Below are 23851 nucleotides of genomic sequence, written 5' to 3'. Positions count from 1 at the left end.
GAGTACAAAACATGTACTAGTGAAACAATTAAGTACAATGTATGTTATTAAGTGGGATGTATAACTGTGCAATGAAGGCAAATGGCAAGTACAAATGGCAAATCTAAATATGCAATGAATGCAAATTGAAAGTGCAAGGAGTCATGCAACTGAAATGCAGGGATAGCAGTAATGAGGTTACCGAGGTAAACATGTACATGTACAACTGAATAATGTCCTTAATCAGACTTTGCAAAGCAATATCAGAGTCCAGTAGTACATTGAAGAGTGCAAAGAGAGTAGTGCAACAAGGTCCCTGAGAGGCAGTACTAAGCGGTGGGCGGGTGGATATGGCTGGTGCCGTGTCACAGAGTTCAGCAGGGTTACAGTAGCTGGAAAGAAACTGTTCTTGAGCCTGTTAGTGCGGGAATGTAGAGACCTGTACTGCCTGCCTGATGGTAGGAGGGCAAACAGTTTGTGGCATGGATGTGAAGGGTCCCTGATGATGCGGCGTGCCCTTTGCAGACACCGCTTGCGCTGGAAGTCTACGATGGCAGGGAGCTGGGGACCAGTGATGTGCTGAGCGGTTTTCACCACCCGTTGCAGGGCCTTATGGTCGGCCCCGGAGCATCCGCCAAACCACACTGTGGCGCAGTTAGTCAGAATGCTCTCGACTGTGCAGCGGTTTAAAGTTCACCAGGACCTTGGGAGACAGACGGGCCTTCTTCAGTCTCTTCAAAAAGTACAGGCGCTGCTGCGCCTTTTTGACCAGGGTTGAGGTGTTGACCAGTTGTGTTGTGACAGGGTAGGGGGGCATACAGAAGATAGCCCTATTTGGTAATAGACCAAGTACATATTATGGCAAGAACAGCTCAAATAAGCAAAGAGAAACAGTCCATCATTACACTTTAAAGACATGAAGATCAGTCAATACGGAAAATTTCAAGAACTTTGAACATTTCTTCAAGTGCAGTCGCAAAAACCATCAAGCGCTATGATGAAACTGGATCTCATGAGGACCGCCACAGGAAAGGAAGACTCAGAGTTACCTCTGCTGCAGTTCATTAGAGTTACCAGCCTCAGAAATTGCAGCTCAAATAAATGCTTCACAGAGTTCAAGTAACCGACACATCTCAACATCAACTGTTCAAAGGAACCTGCGTGAATCAGGCCTTCATGGTCAAATTGCTGCAAAGAAACCACTACTAAAGGACACCAATAATAAGAAGAGACTTGCTTGGGCCAAGAAACACAAGCAATGGACATTAGACCGGTGGAAATCTGTCCTTTGGTCTGGAGTCCAAATTTGAGATTTTTGGTTCCAACCTCCGTGTCTTTGTGAGACACGGTGTGGGTGAACAGATGATCTCTACATGTGTTTTTCCCACCGTAAAGCATGGAGGAGTGGTTATGGTGTGGGGGTGCTGTGCTGGTGACCCTGTCTGTGATTAATTTAGAATTCAAGGCACACTTAACCAGCATGGCTACCACAGCATTCTGCAGCGATACGCCATCTCATTTGGTTTGTGTTTAATGGGACAATCATTTGTTTTTCAACAGGACAATGACCCAACACACCTCCAGGCTGTGTAAGGGCTATTTGACCAAGAAGGAGAGTGATGGAGTGCTGCATCAGATGACCTGGCCTCCACAATCTCCCGACCTCAACCCAATTGAGAGAATGTGGGATGAGTCGGACCGCAGAGTGAAGGAAAAGCAGCCAACAAGTACTCAGCATATGTTGAGTTTTTGAGTTTATTTTATTTTTACAGGGACAGTGCACATTAGTCAACGTTTCAGTAAAAGTGCCGGTTTTAGCCAGCCGGCTAATTTTCAACCGCAGTCCCTGGGCAGGTTATTAAAAACAATTACAATATAGACAATCATAGAACAGTGAGCACACGCAGAGTAACATAGGACAAGCAAGACATAGCATACAGACAGAGCAACATAGGACAAGCAAGATGTAGCATACAGACAGAGCAACATAGAACAAAAAGCAACAAGACAAAATCCATAAAAACAAAGTGTTTCCACACCTCACAAGCTACAGAAAACAGACAACATGGAAAGCGGCAATACACAGCTAGGGATTATGTTCACAAATCTGATTGACCTTTAGCCATGTCTTCATGCATTTTGTGAAAGTGTGATATGTGGTGCAGTTATGTGTGTCTGATGGCAGTGTATTCCAGACATGGGACGCTCTCACAGAGAAAGCGGATTTACTAAAGGTGCTTTTCCTTAAGGGAACTATACAGTCACCTCTCATGGCAGACCTTGTGGATCTGCTGCCATATGTTTGGATTTTCTGTTTAACAAAAATACTGAGTGGAGGGGGAGCCAGGCCATTTAGGATCTTGAATACAAGACATGCGTCGGTGTATTGCACCAGATTTTCCCAACTCAGGAGCTCATGCTTTCTGAGGATGTAACAGTGATGATGGCTATTGGGCTTCCTATCAAGCACTTTGAGAGCCTGTTTGTAGACAGACTGAATAGGTTTTAATGTTGTATAGCAAGCTTGGGTCCAACTAGTCAAGCAGTATGTTAAGTGGGGGAGTATCATCGATTTGAAGTACAGTCTTGCTACCTCTGTGGTCAAACAATTTCGTATAAATTGGAAATTAGCTAGGTTGAATTTGGTTATTTGAATTACCTTTTTCACATGCTTTTTAAAAGAGAGGTTGGAATCAAGTATGATTCCAAGGTACTTAAAATCAGATACCACCTGGAGCTTCTCCCCTGACACATAGACATCTGGCTCAGTAGCATCTGTTGCCCTCTTTGTGAAAAACATGCAAACAGTTTTTTTCACATTGAGATGCAAACACGAGTCACTGAGCCACTTTGTAACCTGGACCATTACAGTAGTGAGTTCTTGTGCAGCTTGTTGTTTGCTCTTTGCATGCACATATATCACTGTATCATCTGCATACATTTGAACTTCAGGCCCAGTGCAGACGGAAGGCAGATCATTAATGTACAGGCTGAACAAGAGGGGCCCCAGTATTGACCCTTGGGGCACGCCCACATCATAGCTAAGAGTGGGCGACAGCTCATTGCTCACTCTGACGCACTGAGTTCTGCCTTCAAGGTATTATTTCATCCATCTCAAGGCATCGGGGGAAAAGTTGAACTTCGACAATTTTGTGGGAACTCCTTCAAGACTGTTGGAAAAGCATTCCTGATGAAGCTGGTTGAGAGAATGCCAAGCAAAGCTGTAATCAAGGCGAAGGGTGGCTATTTGAAAAATCTCACTTTCTTTAACACTTTTTTGGTTAATACATGATTCCATATGTTTTATTTCAGAGTTTTGATGTTTTCACTATTATTCTACAATGTAGAAAATAGTAAAAATAAAGAAAAACCCTTGAATGAGTAGGTGTTCTAAAACTTTTGACCGGTAGTGTATATTTTTTTGACGATTAATGAAAAAGAAAAACACGTCTTGCACACCTGCGCCTCAAGACACTCACCTGGACTCCATCACCTTCTTGATTATCTTCCCTATATCTGTCCCTCCCCTTGGTTCTTTCCTCAGGTGTTATTGACTCTGTTTTCATGTCGGTGCATTGTTTGTGTTTTGTGTTCATTATTTATTTTATTTATCAAAACACTCACTCCCTGAACTTGCTTCCCGACTCTCAGCGCACTCGTTACAGGTGCAACTTTCACTGGGGATGGGAGGGACATGACGCCCCAGTTTTATCATTGCACTGTGATACAAAAAGCTGCAACTGTGTGCTTTAGGACCATACGGACGCCTCAGAGCGGTCGGGTAGGCTGTTTGGCAGTTTCAGCCAGATGGATTTAGGACCACGCAGACACAACAGTGCGTGCGAACAGAGTCAGCTGTTGTCTTTGTGTGTTGTGATTTTTCTCAGAGTTGTCAAAGCAAGCAGAGCAGAAACTGGCTACTCTTTATTTGACTGATGAAGCTGGAAAGGTAACTGCTGTTTGACTTAGCAGGAAAAAAGTACTAATTCCTAGCTAGCTAGATCACTAAATTGAACTATTCTCTTTGCCTCGATCACACTAGACCTGAATCAAACATTGAAACCAGCGTCCGATATTGAAGACCTATATTCTGACGTTTTTTGACAGCGCAATGTGAGTTTTTATTACTGTCAGTATAGCAATGTAACGTTATTGGTGTCAGTTTCCCCAAGTAATTCCCTACTTTTCACAATGACACGGTATAAACAGCTCTACAGGTTTCACTGTCATGGTGCACAACACTATGCTCATCATGTCTTAGCAGAATCAGATGGTGACGGGTGTCCCAGCAGGGTCTCAGTGAATGGATACGAAGTTCCATCTTGAGTTGATTGGTAGGCTACAGTTAGAGATCTGGGAATAATGGTAATTTCAATTATTGAAGCATTGATTCTATTCTTGGATAATATAATGTATTTATGTACCCCAAGGTAATTCTTTGTCATGCCTCATCTGAGCAGGATCAGATGGTGACAGAGGTCTCAGCAGGGTCAGGCAGCAAGTAAAGACCTGTCTGTGACCGCTGACGTGACATTTTTCAGATGCAACACTTTATTCTCTCTGTGCAGCAAACATTGGACAAAACAGAAAAACTTCAAAGATCGAAACTATGTTATGGCAGTCAGACAAACCTCTTAAGTTGTGAGGAAAACCTGGGAGACACTATTGATGATGATGAATGGATACAGATGTAAGACCATCCAGCTCCCGCTCAGCCCAAGCTCTTCTCTGTCCTGGCACTCCAATGGTGGAATCAGCTTCCCCTAAAGCTAGGACAGCAGAGTACCTGCCCAACTTTTGAAAACATCTGAAATCCTACCTCTTCAAACAGTATCTTAAATAATCCTCCTCCTCATCTCGACCCCCCCAAAACATTTTTTTTTTACTAAAAATTATAAATACACTGTACTTTCTATGCCTGTGATACGTGATTGTCCCACCTAGCTATCTTAAGATGAACTGTAAGTCGCTCTGGATAAGTGACAAAAAATGTAAATGTTTTAATAGAACATACCTATAGTGAAACTGAATAGCATGCACTCAGGAATGTAATTCCTCTAATGGAGTTGTAAAACACAAAAAGGGACATATTTGATCTTGTGATCTTGTGAAGGCTGGATGAATTCTGGCATGTCTATAGATTCTCCCTTCTCCCTGTTTTTGATTGCTTGGAAATGTTGATACTGGAGACTGTTATAAAAAGAAACTGTGTAACCATAGCATTTATAGCGGCTAAGAAATGCATTACCATTAATTGGAAGGTTGGTTATCCTCCCACAATGTCACAATGGACAGGAGAAATGTCAAGTTATGTAAGATTAAGGGTATACTGTGCAACTTTCACAGGGTCTAGGTGCCTTATATGGAATACTGTATGACAAAAGGGGTCTGTATTTAAAACATTAGATTTTTTGGGGTCAAGCAGTCACAAATGTTTTAATTTTTTTATGCCACACGAGACACCTGTTGGATTTGTGCCTGTTTCAGTGGACTAATTCATTGAGGAGGCCGTGGTGATGCCACGCTACAAGAATATGGGGATTGTGGCTCAGATGCACAAGGCACGTCTCTCTCCAGAATGTGCTCTCTCCTGCCATTTTGTGGGTATTCATTGCTTCATAACTTTATTGTGTGCATTGTTTGCTATGTCTATTAATTCCCCATTACAAATATCACCAGTAGGAGCCTACATTTACCGTTAATTCCCTTAATTTCTAATCTGCAATGTTTATTTGGTTACGGTAATTTCTGTTAATGCATTCAATATACACTGCTCAAAAAATAAAGGGATCACTTAAACAACACAATGTAACTCCAAGTCAATCACACTTCTGTGAAATCAAACTGTCCACTTAGGAAGCAACACTGATTGACAATACATTTCACATGCTGTTGTGCAAATGGAATAGACAACAGGTGGAAATTATAGGCAATTAGCAAGACACCCCCAATAAAGGATTGGTTCTGCAGGTGGGGACCACAGACCACTTCTCAGTTCCTATGCTTCCTGGCTGATGTTTTGGTCACTTTTGAATGCTGGCGGTGCTTTCACTCTAGTGGTAGCATGAGACGGAGTCTACAACCCACACAAGTGGCTCAGGTAGTGCAACTCATCCAGGATGGCACATCAATGCGAGCTGTGGCAAGAAGGTTTGCTGTGTCTGTCAGCGTAGTGTCCAGAGCATGGAGGCGCTACCAGGAGACAGGCCAGTACATCAGGAGACGTGGAGGAGGCCGTAGGAGGGCAACAACCCAGCAGCAGAACCGCTACCTCCGCCTTTGTGCAAGGAAGAGCAGGAGAAGCACTGCCAGAGCCATGCAAAATGACCTCCAGCAGGCCACAAATGTGCATGTGTCTACTCAAATGGTCAGAAACAGACTCCATGAGGGTGGTATGAGGGCCCGACGTCCACAGGTGGGGGTTGTGCTTACAGCCCAACACCGTGCAGGACGTTTGGCATTTGCCAGAGAACACCAAGATTGGCAAATTCGCCACTGGCGCCCTGTGCTCTCCACAGATGAAAGCAGGTTCACAATGAGCACGTGACAGACGTGACAGAGTCTGGAGACGCCGTGGAGAACGTTCTGCTGCCTGCAACATCCTCCAGCATGACCGGTTTGGCGGTGGGTCAGTCATGGTGTGGGGTGGCATTTCTTTGGGGGGCCGCACAGCCCTCCATGTGCTCGCCAGAGGTAGCCTGACTGCCATTAGGTACCGAGATGAGATCCTCAGGCCCCTTGTGAGACCATATGCTGGTGCGGTTGGCCCTGGGTTCCTCCTAATGCAAGACAATGCTAGACCTCATGTGGCTGGAGTGTGTCAGCAGTTCCTGCAAGTGGAAGGCATTGATGCTATGGACTGGCCCGCCCGTTCCCCAGACCTGAATCCAATTGAGCACATCTGGGACATCATGTCTCGCTCCATCCACCAACGCCACGTTGCACCACAGACTGTCCAGGAGTTGGCGGATGCTTTAGTCCATGTCTGGGAGGAGATCCCTCAGGAGACCATCCGCCACCTCATCAGGAGCATGCCCAGGCATTGTAGGGAGGTCATACAGGCACGTGGAGGCCACACACACTACTGAGCCTCATTTTGACTTGTTTTAAGGACATTACATCAAAGTTGGATCAGCCTGGTTTTCCACTTTAATTTTGAGTGTGACTCCAAATCCAGACCTCCATGGGTTGATAAATTGGATTTCCATTGATTATTTTTGTGTGATTTTGTTGTCAGCACATTCAACTATGTAAAGAAAAAAGTATTTAATAAGATTATTTCTTTCATTCAGATCTAGGAAGTGTTGTTTAAGTGATCCCTTTATTTTTTTGAGCAGTATATTATTATTACAGTCATTTACCGTTCTTATTGTCAGACTGGACATGTGTTTTGCAGAACTCACAACCTATGCTACACCTGATTACGCATATAAAAGTATGACTAGTCTACCTGGCCTGCACGCAAATGTAGGCCTATAAATGTGCCCATTTGGGGATGTCTGATATTATTTCTGATTGTCTTAACTCACCACCACTAATGAGCTGTGGAGCTTCTCAAAGTAATTTTTCTTCACCTCAAACAGCAACTAAACAAAGTCTGTTTTTAGAATCAGTTGAGAATGACAATAGTTCCTCAAAATATTTCAACAATATTTATAGTTCGCACCTTTTCGATTACCACTTGGCATAAAAGTGGAAAATGTAATGCTCTGATCCAGTGGAAACATAAAATACCTGATTACTTCTTATCCCTTACACAAATAGCCTACAGCTGTGTCTGTCCCAAGCTCACTGGCGCAGGAAACTCTGAGGGCCCAGAATATTTTATATAATGTTTCAAGTTTGCTAGTGTGAGTTTCTGGGCGACCCAGTTGACAGTTGATACAATGTTTCGAGATTGTTGCAGACAGGCCATGCGGAGCCAATGTGATTTATAGGATATTTATTTTCATCAGGATATTTTCTGCCTGCAGGCTGCAATGTTTTTATGTTGGCTTTATGTAGACTCATTTTACATAGTTGGTAATGGCAATAAAAGTTACTTTTAGATTTGTATAATTTTTATTTAGATTTAGATAGAACCACAGACAATGATTTTAAGATACAAAGACTATTATATATTAAACTGTTCCACAAAAATGTGCATATGAAAAACATAACTGGCACGCAGATTGGTAGAAATGGTAAGATAAATTGGCAATCCAAATGGAAAAGGTCGCTGGTGTAGCCTATTACCGGCATTTTCAGGAGCTTAACGGCAGAATCTGCGAAGGCAAGCAGCACCGGGAGAAAAAGGGTAAGAAACAGTTTTTTTTATCTCTGGCTCCCTCGAATCATTTGTGTGTCTTAATTATTTAATCAAACAGCATGTTTAAAGAATCACACAAGTTCAGTACATATAGTTGATTTTAGTAAAACACATAGGGTGTGTCTATATATGGAAAAATGCATGTTTAAAAATGTTGACCAATCGATTGGTCAAAAGAAAGAAATTTGGAAATTTGCTTTAGATGCCTCAAAAAATGTTTTACCAAAGGTGCGCCCCTGGTTTAGTATAGATACACACGGCAAGGCAGGGCTTAACATGACCACGCCCGAGTAGGGTACAGCTGTAGGGTACTCGCATTACTCCTATGTTAAATTGCCTACCTTACTCATAACCTGACAATGGCTGTATTCTTTTTTTTATCATTCTATAAACATTTTGGATATGCTTGGTTGGTCATTCTTAACATGCTTCCATGCCGTCTTAATCAACAAACGATATCATACCTAAAAACATTTTAATTCTAAACGTAAAAATGTTAGGATGAACACATGGAATTTATGTCACGATGATCAGCCAAACAGACTTTATTAATTAGCTAGCTAACCCTCCTTTTACGATGCTGATAAGCTGTTGCGTACTGTTCTGCTTGAACAATGTTAGGAGAAAAAGACTACCAAATTAAGTTTCATCAACTACCCAAGGACCAGGTTAACCTCATGGTTTCAGGCTTTTATGCCGCGATGTTAATGGAAAGTTGTGGGCTCCGCTTCCTCGATACGTTTAAATGTGTTAGAAGGACTTCATCACTGTTATGTCGCTAACACTTGTTTGTATCTCACTACAGTTGGAAGTTTTCATACACCTTAGCCAAATACATTTAAACTCAGTTTTTCACAATTCCTGACATTTCATCCTTGTAAAAATTCCCTGTCTTAGGTCAGTTAGGATCACCACTTTATTGTAAGAATGTGAAATGTCAGAATAATAGTGGAGAGAATGATTTATTTCAGCTTTTATTTCTTTCATCACATTCCCAGTGGGTTAGAAGTTTACATACACTCAGTTAGTATTTGGTAGCATTGCCTTTAAATTGTTTAACTTGGGTCAAAAGTTTCGGGTAGCCTTCCACAAGCTTCCCACAATAAGTTGGGTGAATTTCGGCCCATTCCTCCTGACAGAGCTGGTGTAACTGAGTCAGGTTTGTAGGCCTCCTTGCTCGCACATGCTTTTTCAGTGCTGCCCACAAATGTTCTATAGGCTTGAGGTCAGGGCTTTGTGATGGCCACTCCAACACCTTGACTTTGTTGTCCTTAAGCCATTTTGCCACAACTTTGGAAGTATGCTTGGGGGCAGTGTCATTTGGAAGACCCATTTGCAACCACGCTTTAACTTCCTGACTGATGTCTTGAGATGTTGCTTCAATACAGTGAGGGAAAAAAGTATTTGATCCCCTGCTGATTTTGTACGTTTACCCACTGACAAAGCATTGATCAGTCTATAATTTTAATGGTAGGTTTATCTGAACAGTGAGAGACAGAATAACAACCAAAAAATCCAGAAAAACGCATGTCAAAAATGATTTGCATTTTAATGAGGGAAATAAGTATTTGACCCCTCTGCAAAACATGGCTTAGTACTTGGTGGCAAAACCCTTGTTGGCAATCACAGAGGTCAGACAATTCTTGTAGTTGGCCACCAGGTTTGTAGATCTTCTCCAAGTCATTAAGGTTTTGAGGCTGACGTTTGGCAACTCGAACCTTCAGCTCCCTCCACAGATTTTCTATGGGATTAAGGTCTGGAGACAGGCTAGGCCACTCCAGGACCTTAATGTGCTTCTTCTTGAGCCACTCCTTTGTTGCCTTGGCTGTGTGTTTTGGGTTATTGTCATGCTGGAATACCCATCCACGATCCATTTTCAATGCCCTGGCTGAGGGAAGGAGGTTCTCACCCAAGATTTTCGGTACATGGCCCCGTCCATCGTCCCTTTGATGCGGTGAAGTTGTCCTGTCCCTTTAGCAGAAAAACACCCCCAAAGCATAATGTTTCCACCTCCATGTTTGACAGTGGGGATGGTGTTCTTGGGGTGATAGGCAGCATTCCTCCTCCTCCAAACACGGCGAGTTGAGTTGATGCCAAAGAGCTCCATTTTGCTCTCATCTGACCACAACACTTTCACCCAGTTGTCCTCTGAATCATTCAGATGTTCATTGGCAAACCTGCTTTCTTTAGCAGGGGGACCTTGCGAGCGCTGCAAGATTTCAGTCCTTCACGGCGTAGTGTTTTACCAATTGTTTTCTTGGTGACTATGGTCCCAGCTGCCTTGCGATCATTGACAAGATCCTCCCGTGTAGTTCTGGGCTGATTCCTCACCGTTCTCATGATCATTGCAACTCCACAAGGTGAGATTTTGCATGGAGCCCCAGGCCGAGGGAGATTGACAGTTCTTTGTGTTTCTTCCATTTGTGAATAATCACACCAACTGTTGTCACCTTCTCACCAAGCTGCTTGGTGATGGTCTTGTAGCCCATTCCAGCCTTGTGTAGGTCTACAATCCTGTCCCTGACATCCTTGGAGAGCTCTTTTGTCTTGGCCATGGTGGAGAGTTTGGAATCTGATTGATTGCTTCTGTGGACAGGTGTCTTTTATACAGGTAACAAACTGAGATTAGGAGCGCTCCCTTTAAGAGTGTGCTCCTAATCTCAGCTCGTTACCTGTATAAAAGACACCTGGGAGCCAGAAATCTTTCTGATTGAGAGGGGGTCAAATACTTATTTCCCTCATTAAAATGCAAATCAATTTATAACATTTTTGACATGCGTTTTTCTGGATTTTTTTGTTGTTATTCTGTCTCTCACTGTTCAAATAAACCTACCATTAAAATTATAGACTGATCATTTCTTTGTCAGTGGGCAAACGTACAAAGTCAGCAGGGGATTAAATACTTTTTTCCCTCACTGTAAGTATCATGCAAAACATTTGCATGATACTTACAGTGTCATGCTGTAAGTATGACACTTACAGCATGACAGCCAAGTATGTTAATAACGACACGTGAGGCTACTGAAAATGTTTATTTATTGAAACTACAAAAAAGTGTCAGTTTGCTGAGGATGCCATGAAAGTTTGGCTAAATACATGGGAGTAATGCGAGTACCTTATTTCTGTACCCTACTGGGGGCATGGTCACATTAAGCCACGCTGAGCCGTGTGTATCTATTGTGGAGAAACAACAATATTTGAGATCCATCCTCAGTTTTCTCCTATCACAGCCATTGGTGAAATCCCTGAGCGGTTTCCTTCCTCTCTGGCAACTGAGTTAGGAAGGACGCCTGTATCTTTGTAGTGACTGAGTGTATTGAATACCCATCTAAAGCTTAATTAATAACTTCACCATGCTCAAAGGGATATTCAGTGTCTGCATTTTTTTGTTGTTGAAAACCTCCCTGGTCTTTGTGGTTGAACCTGTGCTTGAAATTACTACTCGGCTGAGGGACCTTACAGATAATTGTATGTGTGGGGTACAGAGATAGGGTAAACATAAAGAAATCATGTTAAACACTATTATTGCACACAGAGTGTGTCCATGCAACCTATTATGTGACTTGTTCAATAAAATGTGCTGAAATGTATCCTGAACATATTTTGACATGCCATAACAAAGGGGTTGAATACTTATTGACAAGACATTTAAGCTTACATTCTTTATTAATTTGTAAAAATTTCTACAAAAAAATTCCACTTTGACATTGTGAGGTATTGTGTGTAGATCAGTGGCACACAATCTCAATTTAATCAATTTTAAATTCAGTCTGTAACACCATTTTTGGGGGAAAAAGTCAAGGGGTGTGAATACTTTCTGAAGGCACTTTATGCCAGATAGGCTACACCGGTTGTAAAGCGGATTTATCTGCTTAATTTTAAGAACTAAGCAATAAATATAGCAGCAGGAGAAAGCTGGGATCTTCTTTTAAAAAGTGTCCACCCAAAACTATGTTTTCACACTTGATTGACTGGGCTTATAAGAACCCGTTTCACTTGCTCTATCGGCTATGCATGGGCTCTCCAACCCTGTCCTAGGCCTATAGGCTATGCTTAGAGTTATATACAATAGCCACAACATCAAAAAAACATGTGCAACTGCATGCATTTTCATCAGGCAGAACCATAACGCACTGAATGACAGAACATTTGACTTGGAAAGTTGTCTATTAATCAGTTACCAAAAAGCCAAGCTTACATTCATCTTAAATATGCATAGTTGACATTTCCACCTATTGTATCTCTGTGTTTACAGGTCTATATTTCCATGAGGCATTAAGATATTCTAATCATTGTTGTGTATGATGGGCAGACAACTGACGACTTGTATTCCACATTTTATAAATATCAGAGTTTGTAATATTGGGTTACCTCCCCCCTCTAGCCAGGCATTATTCTGCATTTTTTTGTTTAGGGGGTGTGTAACAATATCAATGTAATCACTTTTGCAGTAAAATATCATAAATGGGAGACATTAGGGGAGTGAAAAACATGGTTGTGTTTTGTTGTACCTCTGGTAGGGCTATCACAACTGTTTGGAGGCATTGCCAATAGCCTAGTCTGTGTACGGATGCACTCTGCGGCCCAACAGCAAATCAGCTCCAAGTGATTCACATGCATAATCGAAAGATATACACTGAGTGTACAAATATTAAGAACACTTTCCCTTTTTGCCCTCAGAACAACCTCAATTCATCAGGGCATGGACTCTATAAGGTGTAGAAAGTGTTCCACAGGGATGCTGGCCCAAGTTGACTCCAATGCTTCCCACAGTTGTGTCAAGTTGGCTGGATGTCGTTTGGGTGGTGGGCCATTCTTGATACACACGGGAAACTGTTGAGTGTGAAAAACCAAGCAGTGTTGCAGTTCTTGACACACTCAAACCGGTGCACCTGGCAACTACTACCATACCCCCTTCAAAGGCGCTTAAATCTTTTGTCTTGCCCATTCACCCCCTGAATGGCACATATACACAATCCATGTCTCAATTCTCTCAAGGCTTAAAAATGATTCTTTAACCAGTCTCCTCCCCTTCATCTACACTGATTGAAGTGGATTTAACAAGTGACATCAATAAGGGATCATAGCTTTCACCTGGATTCACCTGGTCAGTCTATGTCATAGAAAGAGCAGGTGTTCCTAATGTTTTGTACACTCAGTGTATGTGATCGTACACAAACGTAAGCAAGGTTTGACATTATTATGTTTTAGTCAAATATTATATCTGTTTGGGCTTCTTGGGGTCAATTTGCAGTCTACAAATTATTTGTAATTATGTTCCGGCCCCCTGACCATCTGCTCAATTGGCCCACGGCTGAATCTAGTTAATGATCCCTGGTCTAAACCCATTCAGGTCCCCTATCGACGGCCATATTTCACTCCTGTCCCCGACACCCCTGTCCCTGCCTCCGTCATTCTCAGTCTCCTCACATCGTCTTCCTCTTACTCTCTTTCTCCGTACCGCTCAGGCGCTAATGGCTTCCGGTGGGGGCACTAAGAAGGCAACAGCCAATAAGGTGGCTGTATGCGCTGACACGGTACCTCTGGGTATCCTGGGATACGTGTATGTGATCTGGGAAGGATTAGTCTTCGTCTATGTGTATAATCTCACTGAGAGAGAGAGAGAGAGAGAGAGAGAGAGAGAGAGAGAAAAAGAGAGACTGCAGTCACTGGGTTTAGGGCTGAATATAGAGAGAGACTGTGAATGGGAAGTGGAGGTATGGCTAAGACACTAAACTATATTATGTGGTACTACCATAGGGTTACCATAAAACTGGACACAGACAATGGTCATATGACACTTGAACAGATAAGAGAGTGGACAAACTGTGAAGTCAATACAGTCGTATAATGCCTGAAACGTATGATTTAGGAAAGCTGTCTGCATACCTGGGTATCATAACTTGTTAGTGACCAAGGTAGTCTAGAAAGGGCACTTACTTGCATCGGAGTGGACGGGGGGAGTGGAGGGGATGAAGGTGGGGAAGAAGAAGGAACGGAGTGAGCGATGGTCAGAGGAGTGGAGGGGTGAGCGTTGGGTAGGGAGGTTCTCACAACTCCCCACACTGCTGTTGATCTTCAGGTGTTGAGGCTTGGACTTCTTCTGCTTCACTCTGAAACACACACACACAGCAGAATGGTTATACTACCATTAGCCTGTTATAAATTGTTATAAACTACAGTTAAAGAGTTTATACTGCAAATATACGGTTATAAAATAGTTATAGACTTCTATTATACAGTTAAATGTCCAGTATATTTATAGCTCTTATATAATAGATATACTGTTATTAAACCATCTACAGTAATAAAGCTCTTATAGTAGTATTATACTGTAATAAAATGGTTATTAACTACAATTAAAAATGTATACTTAAATAATAATAATATATTATACCGTTAAAATGCTCTTATAATACAATTTCTTATACAACTTATACAGTAGAACATGGCAAGGGTTATCCAGAGTAAAAAAAGTCATATTTTACTTTGAAAATGGGGAAAATCAAACAACTTGAGACATCTCAAATATCCTGAGAAATGATATCACTTCAAGGGTAATAGTGTTAAACTTTCGACATTAATCATCACTCTCCCTGAAGCCTCAGCCTCCCCCCACAGAAATGCCAGGGGGAAGAGGCAGTTAGGTAATACCTAGTACACAACCCACCAATTAACCCTAAGGCCTGACAGACAACAAAAACAACAACAACAGCAAACATGGCTGCCACCCAACGGGAGTGACTCATCGAGAGAGAGAGAGAGAGAGAGGGAGAGATAGAGACAGAGTGCCCCGAGAGAGACAGAGAGAGAGATAGAGAGTGCACCGAGAGAGACAAAGACAGAGGGGAAGGATGGCTCTTCAAGACACGGGCTGTAAAACTAGGCTAGGTATGGGCTCTGCCACCTAACCAGTCCATAATGGGTTTACACACCCCCAGAGTGGCCCAGAGCAGTGGCCCTTCAGCCTCTTTCAAGCATCACTGAGGGGGGCTTGTGTAACCCATCAAAAACGAGACAGGAACACTCATCACACACGTATCACTCAGTTCCCCTTGACACTGCTAATGATGAGCCTGCAGTGGCACCTGGGGGACTGGGGTGGTGGTGGGGGGCAGATATATATATATATATACACTGCTTAAAAAAATAAAGGGAACACTAAAATAACACATCCTAGATCTGAATGAATGAAATAATCTTATTAAATACTTTTTTCTTTACATAGTTGAATGTGCTGACAACAAAATCACACAAAAATAATCAATGGAAATCCAATTTATCAACCCATGGAGGTCTGGATTTGGAGTCACACTCAAAATTAAAGTGGAAAACCACGCTACAGGCTGATCCAACATTGATGTAATGTCCTTAAAACAAGTCAAAATGAGGCTCAGTAGTGTGTGTGGCCTCCACGTGCCTGTATGACCTCCCTACAACGCCTGGGCATGCTCCTGATGAGGTGACGGATGGTATCCTGAGGGATCTCCTCCCAGACCTGGACTAAAGCATCCTCCAACTCCTGGACAGTCTGTGGTGCAACGTGGCGTTGGTGGATGGAGCGAGACATGATGTCCCAGATGTGCTCAATTGGATTCAGGTCTAGGGAACGGCCGGGCCAGTCCATAGCATCAATGCCTTCCTCTTGCAGGAACTGCTGACACACTCCAGCCACATGAGGTCTAGCATTGTCTTGCATTAGGAGGAACCCAGGGCCAACCGCACCAGCATATGGTCTCACAAGGGGTCTGAGGATCTCATCTCGGTACCTAATGGCAGTCAGGCTACCTCTGGCGAGCACATGGAGGGCTGTGCGGCCCCCCAAAGAAATGCCACCCCACACCATGACTGACGCACCGCCAAACCGGTCATGCTGGAGGATGTTGCAGGCAGCAGAACGTTCTCCATGGCATCTCCAGACTCTGTCACGTCTGTCACATGTGCTCAGTGTGAACCTGCTTTCATCTGTGAAGAGCACAGGGCGCCAGTGGCGAATTTGCCAATCTTGGTGTTCTCTGGCAAATGCCAAACGTCCTGCATTTGCCAGAGAACACCAAGACACCTGTGGACGTCGGGCCCTCATACCACCCTTATGGAGTCTGTTTCTGACCGTTTGAGCAGACACATGCACATTTGTGGCCTGCTGGAGGTCATTTTGCAGGGCTCTGGCAGTGCTCCTCCTGCTCCTCCTTGCACAAAGGCGGAGGTAGCGGTCCTGCTGCTGGGTTGTTGCCCTCCTACGGCCTCCTCCACGTCTCCTGATGTACTGGCCTGTCTCCTGGTAGCACCTCCATGCTCTGGACACTACGCTGACAGACACAGCAAACCTTCTTGCCACAGCTCGCATTGATGTGCCATCCTGGATGAGCTGCACTACCTGAGCCACTTGTGTGGGTTGTAGACTCCGTCTCATGCTACCACTAGAGTGAAAGCACCGCCAGCATTCAAAAGTGACCAAAACATCAGCCAGGAAGCATAGGAACTGAGAAGTGGTCTGTGGTCACCACCTGCAGAACCACTCCTTTATTGGGGGTGTCTTGCTAATTGCCTATAATTTCCACCTGTTGTCTATTCCATTTGCACAACAGCATGTGACATTTATTGTCAATCAGTGTTGCTTCCTAAGTGGACATTTGATTTCACAGAAGTGTGATTGACTTAGAGTTACATTGTGTTGTTTAAGTGTTCCCTTTATTTTTTTGAGCAGAGAGAGAGAGAGAGAGAGAGAGAGAGAGAGAGAGAGAATACAAGAGGGATGCCGGGAGAGAGAGAGAGAATACAAGAGGGATGCCGGGAGAGAGAGAGAGTATACAAGAGGGATGCAGGGAGAGAGGTGATGAGGGGCAGAGAGAGAGAGAGAGAGTATACAAGAGGGATGCAGGGAGAGAGGTGGTGAGGGGCTGAGGCAGAGAGAGAGGAAACAAAAGAGTGAGGAAGTGCCGTAGTGGGAGACAGACAGAGATGGACAGGCTGAGTGAGACTGCTCATTTGGACTGCAGTCAGTTTCTGGTTGGTATTAAAGCCTGCAAGACTTTTCCTCAATCACTGACACACAATTAGACCTTTTAAGCAGTCCTTCGACACATCATCACAATCACTCTCCTGCAATAAGGAAGCTCCCTGCAGGTTATCCCTTTCTCACTCAAGCCTTGGTTGGCAATAACGCTAAAACCACATTATGCCATTCAAATCTAATTTGGCCCATTCATCTCTCCTTGTGTCTATAGATGAACCTCCAGTGATGGATAGATTATTTGCAGAGGGGGAAAGAGGTAGAGAGAGACATAGAGAGTGGATGGGGGAGGACAGGTGTCAAGTAAGATGTGAATAATTGTACACTGTTGCTCAGATCAGCAGCATGGCAATCTGTTCAGTCATTGTGTCACTACTATATGTGGAATACGAAACATGCTACTGTACCATTCCATCATACTGCCAGACATGGAAGTATTTGAGGGGAGCCCCCCCAAAAAATCCATGAAATGGATTCCTTCCACGTGGTGGGTGGCCCTAGTATACCCTAGCTAGCACAATAAGCATACTACTACTGGTAAGTATGCCATCATACTGTCAACCATGGTAGTCTGTGGTGGAGGTAACATTTGCGAGAGTTCCGATGTCCATGTTATGGATTCCATACTAGCATAAGTAGCACACTACAGTACATTGTATTATATTATGGATAATGGGACACAAGCAATGAAGAAGAAGAAGAAGAATTTGGTGAGTTATGATATTTGTCCAATTTCACACATACAAGTGTGTATTAATATGCATGTGTGAATTGGAAATGTGTTTTTTGCATATCCCAACTCCTACTGAGATGATCTCGGAGAGTGGGGTCTCGGCCAGGGTCTGAAGTTCATTGCCTTATTATTTGTACATTGTATCAAATCAAATCAAAGTTTATTTGTCCCGTGCGCTGAATACAACAGGTGTAGACCTTACAGTGAAATGCTTATTTACAGGCTCTAACTAATAGTGCAAAAAAGGTATTAGGTAAACAATAGGTAGGTAAAGAAATAAAACAACAGTAAAAAGACAGGCTATATACAGTAGCGAGGCTAGATACAGACACCGGTTAGTCAGGCTGATTGAGGTAGTATGTACATGTAGATATGGTTAAAGTGACTATGCATATATGATGAAGAGAGAGTAGCAGTAGCGTAAAAGAGGGGTTGGTGGGTGGGACACAATGCAGATAGCCCGGTTAGCCAATGTGCGAGAGCACTGGTTGGTCGGCCCAATTGAGGTAGTATGTACATGAATGTATAGTTAAAGTGACTATGCATATATGGTAAACAGAGAGTAGCAGCAGCGTAAAAAGAGGGGTTGGGGGGGGCACACAATACAAATAGTCCGGGTAGCCATTTGATTACCTGTTCAGGAGTCTTATGGCTTGGGGGTAAAAAACTGTTGAGAAGCCTTTTTGTTCTAGACTTGGCACTCCGGTACCGCTTGCCATGCGGTAGTAGAGAGGTGAGTTTATGACTGGGGTGGCTGGGGACTTTGACAATTTTTAGGGCCTTCCTCTGACACCGCCTGGTGTAGAGGTCCTGGATGGCAGGCAGTTTAGCCCCAGTGATGTACTGGGCTGTACGCACTACCCTCTGTAGTGCCTTGCGGTCAGAATCCGAGAAATTGTCGTACCAGGCAGTGATGCAACCAGTCAGGATGCTCTTGATGTGGCAGCTGTAGAACCTTTTGAGGATCTCAGGACCCATGCCAAATCTAGTTTCCTGAGGGGGAATAGGCTTTGTCGTGCCCTCTTCACGACTGTCTTGGTGTGTTTGGACCATTCTAGTTTGTTGTTGATGTGGACACCAAGGAACTTGAAGCTCTCAACCTGCTCCACTACAGCCCCGTCGATGAGAATGGGGGCGTGCTCTGTCCTCCTTTTCCTGTAATCCACAATAATTTCCTCAGTCTTCGTTACGTTGAGGGATAGGTTGTTATTCTGGCACCACCCGGCCAGGTCTCTGACCTCCTCCCTGTAGGCTGTCTCGTCGTTGTCGGTGATCAGGCCTACCACTGTTGTGTCGTCTGCAAACTTAATGATGGTGTTGGAGTCGTGCCTGGCCGTGTATTAAGTGAGTTGAGTAAGAATCACATGGTCCAGTCTCGTGTCTTTGTTTATATACCGTAACTCGAAGCCTGACGCAACACAACAACACTTTGATTTTCATTAAAGGTTCAACTCTGTTTTTTGGCAAGTCATCAGAACTGCTGGAGGGAATAGATAAACACAAAAACCACATGATCTGGTGTGGATGTTACACAGACAAGCAAACATGCACACACCCGAATGATGTTGATATAAACAGAACAAATTCTCATTTGATCAGGCAGAATACAGCAGTGAGAAAGGCAGCACTTCAAACAAACATCTTTTGCGGATAAATTAAATGAAGAAAGTGAAAAGCGTAGGTCATGAATATTTCACAGGTTCCTGTGTCTACGTGTGCATCATCCCAGCCCAGCTGGAATATGTACACTGAAGAATTACAGCCTGTATTACGCCCTGCAGAGATTCCATCTGCATACCTCTGCACTAATTAACTAATGTCAGACCTGGGTTCAAATACTATTTCAAACCTTTCAAATATTTTTACCATTTGCGCTAGTATAAGATGGGCAGGGTTTGCAATTTCGCAATTAATCTATTGGTTCCATTGCGCCAGGCAGGGTAAATCAAGCCCAGATAAAGTATTTGAAATTATTTCAAATAGTATTTGAACCCAGGTTTGACTTACGTCGCTAACGAGAAATATTCTTATGTTTTCACTAAGCCCATATGTGAAAGAAGCGACCAGTTGTTTTTTATGCAAATGCCCTCAGGATATTAACATTCTCTCAATGACATCTTTATGCAGCTTTAATAGAGGTTGGCGAGAGATGAGATAAAAAATATATGAGGCAAATGCTTCAGAGGTGGGCTACTGACAGTGAGCCATTATTCCCATACTGATCTATAGTCAATATTCTGCTGTGATATTCTCTCTCTCTCTCTCTCTCTCTCTCTCTCTCTCTCTCTCTCTCTCTCTCTCTCTCTCTCTCTCTCTCCTGTCCTCTTCTCCCTGTGGGACCAATGTGTGTCAGTGCTGTCAGAGGCTGTAGTGGGTGAAACACTGAGACACACAGCCCTCAGTGGGGATGCATGGAGGAAAGAAGGAGAGTGGGAGAGAGAGGGGAAACAGGGTACAAGTGCATTTAAAGCTGAACATGTTGGAGGGGTGACAGCAGGCAGTGAAGCCAGTAGGTGCAGTGAGCCCAGAAAAAGACAGGCCGAGAGAGAGAGAAAGGACTTCCAATGCAAAGGACTTCCTCTCCTGTCAGTTTGTGCTTTCCAACCCCCCCCCCCCTCTGACTTCACTTTTGAAATAGTTAAGAACTTCTTGGTGTAACGTAGGTTTCCCACTCATAACACATTAAGAAGACATTGTTAGAGGGGTGATATTTAAATATTGTACTGGATAATATAGTGTCTGTCAGAGTTAACTTTGTTCTCGTCCTTTTGGGCCATGAAGATATCACATTAAAAAAAAAAATAATGCATAAAAAAATAAAATGCATTCAAAAAAATAATCTTGGAAGATTTCCCAATAAACCTGCAATTTCCCAATAAACCTGCCACACTGTTACCAAGAACATCTAAAGCTTGCATTTTGTATCTTTGTGGTAAAGGACAGTTAGACATTTATTGGGGTGGGGGGGTGGGTCTGAAATAGGGGAGGGTTTTTTGTGCTTTGGGGATGGTTGTGTGGTTTTTTATTGTGCACAGGGGAGCACAGGGGAGGGTAGTGTCCTCATCTGCTTGCATGCGCCTCCGTTATATGAAGGTATTTTGGTACTTTCCTTATGCACTATGCTTTTTCCGTGTGCTAACTTTTTCTATACCACAGGTCAATATAGTCTACCAGTCTAACTGTCTATCCTGCCCTCAATCAACCATTCATAATGACAATAGTGGTAGGTCAATCATTTGTCCAGATCTGCAATAGGCTAACTAGCAATCATACCACACATAAATGCATTCAAAGCTGCATAGATTTTCTATATGAATCCAAAAGAACAAATAGGAGGAATAGCTTATAGGCAGCAGAGAAGCCAGGTGCGTCAATGCACACGAAAGAACAGTGAATACATGTTTAGGGACAACACAATTATCCTACCTAGACTAGCCTGCAACGCCACAATACAATGAATAATTGCATTATTGTTTCCTAGTGAGTACAACATTTTACTCTAGGCTACAGTCAAAATGTCATTTGAATAATGCCGCAAAAGCCCTGTAATTTGAATGTTTCATTTCATTTGGATAATTTGCAGGTCTACTATCTACAGTTTATAAGTTCCTGAAAATGCACAGTAGCAGGCCAGTCTGCCTGTATTTTTACTTCTGCTACTGACATGCGCTGTCTGTTGTGGATCATCATTCTTCCAAGTCGTCCTATATTAATGTGGTCACATATGCTCCCGGCAGGCCAAGTAATTCAGGAAAGAGTAACACGCTCTGCATCTTCTCCAATTCGAGAGGCTATTCCTCGCGCACCTAAACAATGTCAGGACAGGCCTGATGGAAACATCAAATTTGGTGGTAAACTTTCCAAATGTCGACCAAACTAAATACGCTAATGAATATACACATCTTTGGTGAATCCTGAAACTGTTTGACCACACAGAAGATCAAAGGGTCGTAGTTAGTCCATCAGCAAGATGATATCACTGAAACACACACACTTTCAAACACCAAACATGACAGTGTCTGGCACACTGGCCTGGTGCCTAAACGAATATGCTTTCATGGTATAATCACACACAAGCCCACACGCGCTATCACTATGTTCAATAACACAGAGACAGTCTAACTCATTTCAGAGGGTGATCCCCTGTTAGAGGTGTGTGTGTGTGTCTGTGTGCATGTGTGCGCATGTGTGTGTGTCAATATCACCAACAGTCCCAGTGGGAGAAGCAAGCGAGAAGAGAACGGCTTAACACTCAGAGCTCTACCTATCTAGATCCACATTTATTTTCCTATTATTTCAAAATGAAACCATACCTCAACCCTTGTATGAGCAAACCTTAATATTAAACAATGCTGCTGGAGACAAGAAAAGCATAGCCGTGTTCTTTAAGTGGTGCTTTAGGACCGTGGTAAAGGGAATGGAGAACAGTAGAGCAGAGACTAACCAGAGGAACAAAGGGTCCGCGAAATATTGAACCAAAACCAAATGAAAATGACGCCTTAAAACTCATTGAGATGATTTCAATACCAAAGCACACATCAGAGATAAATCTCACCTATGGTCTTCAAGATAAATTGCAGAAAGAGTTTATGTCTTGGTCGTCGGCTGTGAAAAACAAATAAAACTCAACATTGAACGTAGGCAGGGTATCAAACCCTCTGCATTGCCTTTAAATCCTCTCTGTTACGGCGCTCCACCCTGGGGTCTCAAGAGTCATCTCAACACCCACCCAAACCCCCACTGGCCCGCGCTCATCCCCGCTCACCCCTTCCCCGGCACCATGGCTTGATAAATCAATTATGCAACAATGGCATTCAGTCCAGCACAGCCTCTGCCTTGCACTCCTAAATACTCATATAAATTCAGAATCATGCTTCAATTTTCTTGTGTGGTGAATACACTGAGGGGCATTAGGTTGTGTGTGTGTGTGTGTGTGTGTGTGTGTGTGTGTGTGTGTGTGTGTGTGTGTGTGTGTGTGTGTGTGTGTGTGTGTGTGTGTGTGTGTGTGTGTGTGTGTGTGTGTGTGTGTGTGTGTGTGTGTGTGTGTGTGTGTGCGGACACCCCTTTTCTCCTGACTCGTCATTAATGGCAAGGGCCAGAAACCTGATTAACATGGATGAGCTTTCCTTGAGAGCCAAGAGGAGCAGAGAGAGAAGACACACACATACAATACACACACACATACACCTTACGTCCGCCCATGATGTGATGTGTCTTTATGCACTGTGAGTGTCTTCTTTAAAGGTTTTACGGGCAGACAATATAGCAGTGTTGTGTGTCACTAATAAACCAAGAGGTCAGGGGTCAAAGCATTAATGTTTTTGTCAAGGGAATAGCTGTAGCTCTGATCTGTATTCTAATGGGAGTCATTGACTATTCAACAACATTAACACATAGCCTAGTTAGGAGTTAGAAATTATAATTTAATAAATCTCTCTGTGAATTTAGAGCTTCTTTTTCCACACTGGAAGTGTGTTTGCGCTTTATAGGAAATAAACTATATACCATGAACAATACCTATGTAAGTACAATGTAACAGCAAAGTATTATATAATAACATGGTATTGGCACTTATAAACAAAGTGAGACCAAAGGGACTTTAAAAACGTAAGAACTGTTCAGTGGTGTAAAGTACTTAAGTCAAAATATTTGGAAGTACTATTCTGTATTTTACATTACTATTTATATATTTTCCGACTTTTACTTCACTACATTCCTAAATAAAATATATACATCGTATTCCCATACATTTTCCCTGACATCTAAAAGTCCTCAGATTTATGGTCCAATTCACACACCTATCAATATAACGTGTTGT

The 23851-nt window shown here is 43.1% G+C and overlaps 1 protein-coding gene across 1 annotated transcript in view; it reads right to left on the bottom strand.

The window, feature by feature from the left end:
* ksr2 (kinase suppressor of ras 2) overlaps window positions 1–23851 on the bottom strand; it is a 165386-nt gene that overhangs the window by 86229 nt on the left and 55306 nt on the right. The window contains exon 5 of the mRNA XM_029716320.1: window positions 14228–14400. Within this exon, the coding sequence (XP_029572180.1) occupies window positions 14228–14400 (173 nt within the window). The remainder of the gene's footprint in view (window positions 1–14227; window positions 14401–23851) is intronic.

Source organism: Salmo trutta, chromosome 27, assembly GCF_901001165.1.
Source record: "Salmo trutta chromosome 27, fSalTru1.1, whole genome shotgun sequence".
Taxonomy (NCBI): Eukaryota; Metazoa; Chordata; class Actinopteri; order Salmoniformes; family Salmonidae; genus Salmo; species Salmo trutta.
Note: the sequence above shows the minus strand (reverse complement) of the source record. Positions and strands in the feature narration are given on the sequence as shown.